This window comes from Microtus ochrogaster, chromosome 18 (genome assembly GCF_000317375.1).
Source record: "Microtus ochrogaster isolate Prairie Vole_2 chromosome 18, MicOch1.0, whole genome shotgun sequence".
NCBI lineage: Eukaryota > Metazoa > Chordata > Mammalia > Rodentia > Cricetidae > Microtus > Microtus ochrogaster.
Window position 1 is genome coordinate 52,664,225 of NC_022020.1, and position 11,434 is coordinate 52,675,658.

Here is an 11,434-nt window from a genome sequence, read left to right on the forward strand (position 1 = left end):
AAAAAGAAAATCCTAAGTAGATTGGAAACAACCTTATCTAACAAATATCCACCAATAATGTTGGAGACAACATACAGATATTGCTTGGGAGCATTTGTTATCTGGGATAGCTAGGGTCATTTGTAATGACCTCATCCCTTGATAAACAAAACTTCTGTAAAGTGCCCCTCATTCCTCCCCATGTGGTATTTCCTGTGCTCTTTAATAGAAGAGCAAAACCCTTTGTTGGAGACACACACAGACTTCACAAGAGGACCTTTACGCAGACCACATTCTGACTCATATAACAGGCAGGTAACAGAAGATGAAAAAGACATAGGGAGGAAGAAGTGGAGAATTCAAATCTGCGTTTGCAGAAAGCGTTTTTTACCCTTATCGAAACACCAACTCATTACTGGTTACTCTGAGTTTATCACTAAAGTATTCAAAAGGATACACTTCACGTGCCTAATATCCTAAATGATGACACAATCTAGAAAACCCTGGAAATAGCACCCCAAAAGCTGGGAAAAAAAAGTCACCACACAGCAGCCAGCAGCACCACTGGGCAGGGTGGTACATTGTCAGATTCAAAGGAAACCACTCCCCAAAATTATGGCGCCCACCCATTTTCCTATACCAAAGAAGCCATTTCCTCATCCCTGGAAGAAGGGACAAATGGCTACCTGTAATATTAGCATATCAAAGCACATGCTGGCCTCAAAGCTTCCTCAGTACAAGTCTCTCTTTGAGTTAGCCATGACTTTTTCAACCACCCCTCTACTAACCTCACCCCCACCCCCATCTCCAGTTTCTGGGCTTCCCCCAGCCTTTCATTCCCAAATAACCCTGTTATTCAGGCCATGCTTTCTTCCTCTCATGCTCCCTTCCCCTTTCTCTGCACCTTGTCTTCCTCTCCTGCTCTGTCCCATCTCTCTTTTCATCACCATTTCCAGTCCATTGTCCAATGGTAGGAGAAGTAGGAGAGGTTCAATCTACTATACTCTCTCCCCACTCCAAACTCATCTAGATACCTCTGGCTGTAGTCTCCCTCATCTACAATAAAAATCTTCTCCTCAACCATACCCTGGAGGGTCATGTTGTCACTTTATACAGTACATACCCTTAATTTCAGCACTTGGGAGGCAGAGGTAAAGGATGGAAGATTACTATAAATTTGAGACCAGCCTAGCCTACATAGCAAGTTCCAAGTTAGCCATGGCTATATAAGGAAATGTTAACGCCTCCTACCTGCCAAACCAAGGGAGTAGTGAGATGGCTCAGTAAGTAAAGGCGCTTTCTTCCAAGCCAGCAACCTGAGTTTGATCCCTGGAATCTACAGAGTAGAAGGAAAGAGCTAATTCCTACAAGTTGTCCTCTGATCTGTACACATGCGCACACACACAGAGGAACATAAAATAAGTCTAAAACAAAACTAATAAGCAGTGGCACACACCTTTGATTCAGCACTTGGGAAGCAGAGGTAGGTGGATTTCTATTAGTTTGAAGACAACCTGGTCTGCAGAGTGAGTTCCAGGACAGTCAGAGTTACACCAGAGAAATCCTATCTCAGAAAAACCAAAAACCAAAAACAAATAAACAAACAAATGTTGTAAGAGGCCACCTGTTCGGTCCCGGCTGCCCAGACTCGAAATAACCACACAGACTGTATTAATTAAATCACTGAGGGACCTGATGGAACAGAAACCTCCTCCAACAAAATGGCACCAACATGGACAACTGTATCCACATAAAACCTGAGAGAGCTTGGGAAGTAATTCTAGACACAAAAGAACAGAGCTAAGAAAGGCTTCTTGGTAGCAGCATTTTCTCAAGGGGGCTCTGTTTGCTAGAGGCAAGTGTGTCTTCTTGACTCAGTTTTAGCTGCAAAAACCTTGTAGCTGTTTTAAGAAGACATGCCAGCAAACACTTAAATGGTGTTGATGAATAGCCAACAACATGCTTCTTGGGGGTGGCAGGGACCTTGAAACGTCAGAGTTGTGGCAATAAACATGGCCCTGGCCAGTACCTCCATCATGAGGCTCAGAAATCTAAGGAGTTGAGTGGATCCAGCCATCAAAGCCACAGCTCTAATCCTAGCCATATCGCTTAGCAAATTAAAGACTCATGTGGTCAGAGTTTACAAGTTGTTATGGATAATGGTCTGGAAAAAAAAAAAGCTAAACAAAGGAGATTAGATTCAGAGTTCTTGTTTTGGGAAAAAAGTGGGGGGAAAATGCTGTGGGACAATGGTCTTTTAATGAATCGCTGATTAACCAATAGCCAGGCAGAAAATAGAAGTGGGGCAATGAGAACAGGAGAATTCTGGGAAGAGGAAAGAGCCAGTCTGCAGTTGTTACCGAGACACATAGGATACAAGATGAGAATACCTCAATGATAAAAGGTACCAAGCCACATGGCTGACACAGACAAGAATTATGGGTTATTGTAGGATGTAAAAGTCAATAAGAAGCCTGAACTAATAGGCCAACCAGTTTACAACTAATATAGACCTCTGTGCGTTTCTTTGGGACTGAATGGCTATAAGACTGGACGGGACAGAAACCTCTGTCAACAAACAAATAAATAAACATAAATTTATTAAAGCTTTCAAGAAAAATATCAGTATGCAAAGTTATTTTATGATGGACAAGTGTGGCTAGCTATGTAAGTGCTGACCACTCTGTGGTCTAATACAACTGCATTCCACCTTGAGAACTGTGGCCCCCACACATTACTTACCACTCCTTTAGAAAGGTAGTTATTGACAAAGTCCTTCCATGTGATTTCTCTCCCAGAACTCTTGAACAGGAAGTAAATCATGACTCCACCCCAAAAGAAAGCAGTCCAGAGAAAGTACAACCTGAAACCCTTGTCATCCCATGGAAAGTCACCCTAGACAAGAGAGGGACACAGTTTCTGTAAGTAAATATGATCTGTGCTATGTGGGCTTTCCTTGGGACCACCAACCCAACCTCAAAGCCAACAGTTTGAAATCAAACCTTCTGGAATCTGGACCACCAGTGAGAATCTTCTTTCTTGCCACGGCGTTTCCCTCCCCCACCACCTGCACCTCCGGAAGACTTGGGAGCCACTGGTTGTGAGTCTGTCATAAACAGAGAGCAGCATGTCCAGCATGCAACACCCACCGCATGTCAGTAAGGCATGCACAGCTCCACACCAGACTGAGGACCTAAGGAAGTGACTGACTGGCCAACGCTTCAGTTACTGCATAAAACAGTATGAGGAAAACATTCATACAAAGAGGCAACAGTTAAGAGGCTCCAAAGCACCTCCTACCATGACCTCAGAAAATATACAGAGTAACCCAATAACCCCAGAAGATTGCTACTATTACATCCATTTTAGCAGGAAACCCTGAGCTTAAGAAACTTGTCAGAGCCGGGCGGTGGTGGCGCACGGCTTTAATCCCAGCACTCGGGAGACAGAGGCAGGCGGATCTCTGTGAGTTCGAGTCGAGACCAGCCTGGTCTACAAGAGCTAGTTCCAGGACAGGCTCCAAAACCACAGAGAAACCCTGTCTCGAAAAACCAAAAAAAAAAAAAAAAAAAAGAAACTTGTCAGGTTATTTGTTGTCATGTGAACATATGAACAAAAGGGGCAGGTTTAAACCCAAGCAAGCAAATTCTTGAGACCTCATCAAAGTTAAAAAGTGTGTGCAGGGCTAGAGTGTAATAGAGTTGGCAGTGCTAGTCTAACATGTACATAAAGGGGTTCAGGCCCCAGCACCACATAAACCAGGTGTGGTGGCCTCAGAACTTAAGGTGACCAGTTTGTCATGTAAGCCCTCCTCCCCAAAGATCTGACCCTGTCAAGGCAGCCCAAGTGAAATCAATGCACTCATTGTCATCTGCCTGTCTTCTGTCATTCCACGTTCTTCCCAATGACCTTCGAGTACCATTCTAATGTCACCAACTACCCTGACACAACCTCTCTCATGGAGCAGTGCCTGTCACCCTCAGTGGCTTCATGACACACTCACTAAGCTATTACCTGCACAGAGGCAGTGTGACATACACTAACGAGCTCAGGCCACCAACAAGACACAGCACTAAGACAGAGTTGGCACAATCAAGTTGGGTGACAATATTCCTAAGCACTTTGAGACGAGGTAACATCCGAAGGGCTGTATTCATATTGCAGATCCCTTACCACTGGTGTGCCTGACAACTGCTGCGCCATGCCTCTGGTTTGTCCTCTGTGCTGCCCATGTAACCAACCCTGCCTCCCAGAGCTTGGAGTCTGGGCGAGCTTTAAAAACAAGGGCTGGCCTGGAGATGTCACTCAACAGTAGATCTGCTCAGCATAGGTGAGGACCTGGGTTCAATGCCCAGAACCACCAATAATAAAAGGCCAAAGGTCTGACTTACATTTTTCCCAAAAGGGATGCCAGGTGGATGCCAATAGATGTCAAACATTGACATTGTGTTAAACGGCACAATACTTATGAAATGGAAACAGAAGACTTGGTGCCACAAGATCTGCCCACCTGTCTTAAAAAAAACTCTCTGTAGGCTGGGAAGGGGTGACACATGCCTTTAATCTCAATACTCAGGAGGCAGAATAAGCAGATCTCTGTAAGCTCAAGACCAGCCTGGTCTACAGAGTGAATTTCAGAACAGCCAGTGCTACACAAAAAGAAACCCTGTCTGGAAAAAAAAAAAAATCAGTAGACAAGACTCTCTTAAGGTTCAGAATTTAAATTTTTTTTAATTTAAATTTTTATTTTAAAAATCTAGGAACACTGCACTATGGAACCAGAGACATGGTTCAATGGTTAAAGAGTACTTCCTAGTCTTCCAGAGGAAGCACATTGGTCCCCATCAGGCAGCTCACAACCATCTGTAACCTGCACATCACATATATACGATGTACACATAAGTATGTGCACAAGCATGCGCGCGCGCACACACACACACACAATTTAAAATAAATCTTTAAAAAATAGAACAGTTGGGGCTGGAGAGATGGCTCAGCAGTGAAGCGCATTGCCTGCTCTTCCAAAGGTCCTGAGTTCAATTCCTGGCAACCACATGGTGGCTCACAACCATCTGTAATGAGGTCTGGTGCCCTCTTCTGGCTTGCAGGCATACACACAGACAGAATATTGTATACATAATAAATAAATAAATAAATAAATAAATATTTTTTAAAAAAAGAACAGTCTGTGCTACCCCATAGTAAACATCAAATAAACTGCATGTGTCAGGTTTCTAAGATTTTTCTCAACAGTTTAATTATGTGTTAAGGATACCTACAAATAGATTTAGTATGGTCATCTCTCCAAGATGACTCTGAACTACTTACTGTGTAAAATGACAGGGAGATATAAAAAGGGAATCAAGGAATAAAGCAGGGTCCACTGAACTTTAAGTGTGTGTATCTACAGTTAGTACTTCTAACACAGTCAACGTCTGCTGACTCTTTTCTCTGGTAGAAATATCATTGGAAAATAATAAAACTAAACTTTTTAAAAACTACCTTTTTTCTCTCCAGCAGCTTCCTTAGGTTCGGTAGCCTTTTTTCCATTTTTTCCATTAGGAAAGTATTTTTCAAATCCTGTTAGGAAAGATAAAAAAATATTTTCACACTAAAATTCATCAGGTTTTGCACATACGGTTTATAAAGCTGCTGACAAAACATTAGAAATCATAACATTTCTTGTATAGCAATACATCAGTCTAAATAATACAGTTCACAACCCAGAGGTGTCAATTTCATCACCTGCAAGACTTGTTGTAGGTGACATATTTCCCCACTACCATTAGCCAGAAGCTGAAGTCAGGGTGTAGATACAGAGGACAACAGCTAGTCATCCTGAAGCCAACCCACACAGGAAGCCCCTCCCAGGGCATGTCCTTCAACAAGAACACAGGGCACTGAGTCAGACTAAAGCACTTACCTTTGGGAGGTCGGGAACAGAATCTTTGATAAGCAGCAATTACATCCCTCAGAAGAGAGTTCCTGGTTGTTGTCTGCACCGTAGCGTATTGATAAAGCTGCAACATGAGATCAGAGTAAGAGCATGAGGACTACTCTACAAAACAGGGGAAGGACTTGATTCCGAACACCCACGAGAGCTATGAACTTCCCCTTGGGAAGAACCAGGGCTTGATGGCACAAGGCTACTCTAGCAGCAGAACCAGGAGATAAACACGACTCAAAAAACATGGGTGCTTCAAAGTCGGACACAATTATAAATACCTAAGAACCCATTCACTTGGGCAATGTTTACCTGATTTGAAGTACCCAAAAGACAAACTCTAACCCCAAACCTACTGTTTCATGCTGATTCATTTTCAGGTACTTATCTGAAGTTACAAGTTAGTTCTGCTATAAACAATGCTAACTTATCTCTCTCTCGTAACATGAAAGAGTCAGGGCTAAGAGTCAATCTTACACTAGGCAACTGCTAAAGATGGGCTGTCATCCTGACGAGAGTCATGCTCATAGAAAAATCTACTATAGATAGATTTCTGTTTCAAAACATATTATTAAAAGGCTAGGGTATGGATCAACAGGAAAACACATGCTTAGCATGTGTAGGCCCTGGGTCTGAACCCTCGCACCACAAAATTATGAACAGTTGCTTGCAGGGGTTGAGGGTGCTGGAAGCAATGTTTCTCTGTATTAGTTAGTGCACTAGTTCATCTGTATTAGTTATTGTTTTAGTCACTGCAGCCCAGTCTCTTTTATGGTCTGATGAGAAAATTAAAGCAGCATCTTCTCAAGTACGACACCTCACACCCACTTGGGTGTGTAGGTTCCACCAGAAAGACCGGTGTGGAAGAAAAGGAGACAGAAGCCCTTCCACACTGCTGGTGAGAAGTGATGGCCAAGCTACTCTGGAACAGTCTGGCAAATTCTCAACATGTTTAATGTAGGGAGCCCATGAGACACTTTAGTAGGTTAAGACACTTGCCACCAAGACTGATGACCTAAGTTCAAGCCCCAGAACTCACATGGTGTCCTCTCTAATTCCCACGAGTGCCATAGCACGCACACGTGCACACGTATGCAGAAGCAAAGGGAGCACAATACATGATAGTGTGGTATGGAACTAGGCACACAGTTACACTCCACAGATATCTATCAGCTCAAATTGCCCTCTGGCGGGTGAGAGGCTAGAGCTCGGCATTAAAAACATTTGTTATTCTTGCACAGGACCCAGGTTCAGTTCCCAGCAATCACATAGTGGCTCATAACAGTCTGCAACTCCATATTAGGGGAGCCAATGCTCTTTTCTGACCTTCTAGTGCACCAAAGATGCATGGGGTACACATACATTCAGGCATGCAAAGCACTCACATATCATACACATAAAACAAAATAAACAAATCTTAAAAAAAAATTCAATGCCTTCTGGAGGCAGAGGATATAGCAGATGGTGTACTGCAGTCCTGGGTTTGATGGCCCAGCACCACGTAACAAACCAGGTATGGGCCACACCTGTAATTCCAATACTGAGGAAACAGAGGCAGAAGGATAACATGTTCAGGTGTCATTTATATGTACCCCAGTACCCGTGGTATATGCCACACCCACCCACACCAATTAGCTGCAGCTGTCCGAAGCAACAACTTCCTTATGTCTCAGCATCCACTGGTGACTCACAGGGACAACAGTCCCACGGAGGCCTTTTACATGAATTTCAACCTCACAAGGCGGATCCCTGCGACCAAAGTTCACTAATGATAAAAGGAGGGGCCAGATGAGTAAGGCGAGACGGGAGAATAGACGAACCCTGCGCAGATAGCATTCAACAGGGAAGTACACAGTAGAAAAGATAAGGACTCAAAATACACACAAGATGACAAGGGAGTTTCAAAGCAAATGTCACAAACGCAGGTATCCCTAGCCAGGGCTTCCATTCTCGTATCTCACCAACCACTGGTGAAAAACACTCGGAAAAGAAAAAAAACTACACGAGTTGGAGTGTTGGTACATAGTTGTAACCCCTGTACTTGAGACTTAGGAGACAGGAGGTTCAGGAGCTCAACACCAACCTCAGCAATGAAGAATGCTTGAGGCCAATTTGTGTTCTGCAGTGTTCTGAGAGTGAGCAGGAGGGGGTGTTTGGTAGGTTGATTTGTGTTGGGCTTTGGTCATTACTCCTTGAATACTAGGGTATAAAACCATATACAAACCGTATCTATTAGGTATTAATCTAGAGATTAACGTATAAGGGAAGAGTCAGCCTGGCTAGGAGGACCAGGTGGGAGATTCAGGCTAGCCTGGGCTACAGAAAGTCCTAGTCTCAAGTATCACCAAACCAAAGCACATAGAAGTGCTTATATCTTCTGATTTTGGTAAGGGTCCTGGCATCAACGCCCTGCGGATGATGAAAGTCTGCTGTACTATTTATTACCTCTAGCTTGCAAGTGAAGGGGGCTGAACTAACGTTCTCAAGGGCAACCTGGTGGCCAAACCAGGTTCCAGTGTCCAACTGCACTCCTGAACCACCATGTTATGTACCTCTGGGGAAAACCTGTGCTGGGCTGGCAGATGGCAAGAAGCTGTGTCATGGTCCTGCCAACACAACATCACTCTAATGAAAGGGACCAGATGGTATGTGACCCTAGACCAGCAGCGAGGCCTCTCTGTTAAGCAGAGAGATACACAGGACCACTCCGAACTACTGTTCGGACACCAGCGGTATTTGCAGGTGAGTATTCAGGATGCCAGCAACGGCCCTATTCAACAGATGGGAAAGGGAGGTTCCACTCTCTGCCCTCCAGCACCCCGGAGCAACCCACTCGTCCGTCCTTTTCCGGTGCCGCGAAAGTCAGCAAAACCACGGCAGCAAGCAGCCGAGCAGAGGCGTGACCTTCCCCGGCCCCCGGCGTCACTCACAGCTGCACGGCCCGCGGGAACCAGGAGGCTCAGGCCGTCACGCGTCCCGGGCCGGTGACCTTGACACCCTGCGCCGGCGCCGGAAGCTCACGGCGCGGGACTCACCGTGCGGAGGAAGGGCCGCCGCCCCGGACCCAGGCAGCCGCTGGGCACGAGCAGCGGAGGGAGGCCGCGACGGCAGCCGCCCCTGCCCCACAGCAGCAGGCAGCGGTGAGCCATGGCGGGCTCGGCCCGCTCCCCGGCGCGCGAAGGCACGGAGCCAAGGCGGGCGTGCGGCGACCCTCGGCTTCCGCAGCTTGTCGGTTCTCCGGGAACTGCGCGCCACGGGTGCACGGGACCCGCGGCAGTACGGGAACCCACGCTCCACACGCGTACGTCAAGCCCCGCCCCGGCGTGAGGACGTCGACGTGCCCTCTAGGAGGCCGACCACGCCCTTGGGTCGGGAGGGGTGAGGACGCGCAAACGCCGGAGCCCGGGGGAAGGCGGGACTAAAATAGAAGCGGAGTGCGGTGGTGGGCGGGGCCAAAGCAGGAGTGGGGCCGGATTGGGGCGTGGCAGATAAGGGAGATGGGCGGGGCCATGACGGAGTTGGGGAGACTGGGGAGAGGCGGAGCCAAAGGAGGATTTTTTTGGAGGCGTGGTCAAAAGAGAAAAGGGGCGGAGTCGAATGGTACTGTGGGGGCGGGACTAGAGGCGGGCCCGAAGAGGACCGCAGAGGTTGGGTCCAAAGAGTGGGGCAGGCGAGGGACGGGGCGGTCGGAGGAGCCGGGCTGAAGGAGCTACTGGAGGCGTGGCCGAAAGAGAGTAGATGCAAGTGAGGCGGGGCTGAGGGAGGGGCCGAAGGAAGTGGGAGGGGCCAAATAAGGAGTGCAAGATTGGTGTGCAGACTTTAAGAAGTTGTTGACAGGAGGGTTAGCAAAGGCCATATGAAAAAGGATTTTTTTTTTCATTCAGAACTGGAAACCACTGGTCTTGTTTGACAATTTAGAATTCACCATCTGACTTGTCAAGTACGTACTTAAGTGATTGCTCACTGACAGGCACGTGGGAGGCTCTGCAAAGGCCAAAAGGCAGATACTGACTTATTTTGCTCTTGTTTTTTGGGACAGGGTCTTTTATGTAGCTCTGGCTGTCCTCACACACTACTGTGAACTGAAATGATGTTAAGGATTCTACAGTGCTGACTGGTGGGTGAAAACTATCTGATTACAAAGAGCTGGAATGTTGCAAAGCCAGAGCCAAACTGTCTTGGCTATGTTTAGTCCTTTAATAACCCTAAGCGTTATTCATCCTTGTGTCTACCCTAATATCACCATGATTAAACTAAACCTAATTAATATTTATAGAAAATTTCGGCATGACCGGTATGTGTGAAGGCCTGAATTCAGGTCCCAGTGCCATAAACAAGGATAAAAGGAATCTTCCTGCACAGTATTTTCAGGCTTATTTACCCAGACAATCATGAATCATAAAAATACGACAAGAAATGAGGCCCTACACGGTATGCGTGCTAGCCACAGTGAAGCAGAAAATGCCCAAGAACAGGTCTGGGCGGGGGAGGGAGGTAACCCGGTGACAGGATCCCATATGGGATGTCTATACATATTTCATTTTGGTTTGCCCCTCCCATAAACTCCCCCCCATTGTACCCCTTGCTGCAGTCTCCCCCACATCATTATTCTATTGTCTTCCTTACCCCGTTTCCACAAAGCCTCTCTTTTTCTGGTCTCATGGCTGCCATTCTGGTTTCCTAGCCTTAACCCTGTTTACTTTAACTTGTACAGTATTTGTTTTCCTGAGTCTGGGTTACCTGGATTAATGTTTTCCAGGTCCACCCATTTTCCTCCAAGTATCTTTCTTTTTTGTTTGTTTGTTACCATTAGTGGGCTTTTCTTTCTTGCTTTTTTCTTTCTCCCTTTCTCTCTCTCTCTCTCTCTCTCTCTCTCTCTCTCTCTCTCTCTCACACACACACACACACACACACACACTCTCTCTCTCTCTCTCTCTCTCTCTCTCTCTCTCTCACACACACACACACACACACACACACTCTCTCTCTCTCTCTTTCTCTCACCTTTTTTGGGGGGTGGTTTTAGACAGGGTTTCTTTTTGTAGTCCTGGCTGTCCTGGAACTCCCTTTGTAGACCCGGCTAGATGTGAACTCACAGAAATCCATCTCTGCTTTCCGAGTGCTGGGATTAAAGGCATGCACTACCATGCCTGGCAAGAAGGTACCAAAACCAGATAGACATCAGAAAAAAAAGAATAATCGTAGATAGTATACCATACAGATGCGCGGGAAAAGCCTGCACAAAACCCCAGAAAACCAAATATAGAGTTTGGTGCACTCTTGCATATGTGAAATACACATCACGACCCCGTGAGATTTACTGAGACATGGAAAGTTGGTGAAAACAAAACCAAAAAATTCAGGTTAATAAGTTGATGGGAAAAAAAATATCACATTCATCCCAATTGATGGAGACTCCAGCACCATTGCATGATAAAAAAAATATTCATAAAACTAGGACTAGCACTGGCTGTGGGGGCGCACGCCTTTAATCCCAGCACTCAGGAGGCA

At 46.0% G+C, this 11,434-nt stretch overlaps 1 protein-coding gene across 1 annotated transcript in view; it reads right to left on the reverse strand.

Annotated features, from left to right (window-relative positions):
• Positions 1 to 9,233, reverse strand: part of Afg3l2 (AFG3 like matrix AAA peptidase subunit 2) — a 43,137-nt gene extending 33,904 nt beyond the window's left edge. Inside the window, exons 1-5 of the mRNA XM_005356224.2 lie at positions 8,959 to 9,233; positions 5,903 to 5,999; positions 5,482 to 5,559; positions 2,982 to 3,085; positions 2,722 to 2,874 (exon numbers count right to left, since the gene is read on the reverse strand). Of these exons, the coding sequence (XP_005356281.1) occupies positions 2,722 to 2,874; positions 2,982 to 3,085; positions 5,482 to 5,559; positions 5,903 to 5,999; positions 8,959 to 9,072 (546 nt within the window). The 5' untranslated portion in view covers positions 9,073 to 9,233. The remainder of the gene's footprint in view (positions 1 to 2,721; positions 2,875 to 2,981; positions 3,086 to 5,481; positions 5,560 to 5,902; positions 6,000 to 8,958) is intronic.
• Between the last annotated feature and the right edge of the window lie 2,201 nt (positions 9,234 to 11,434).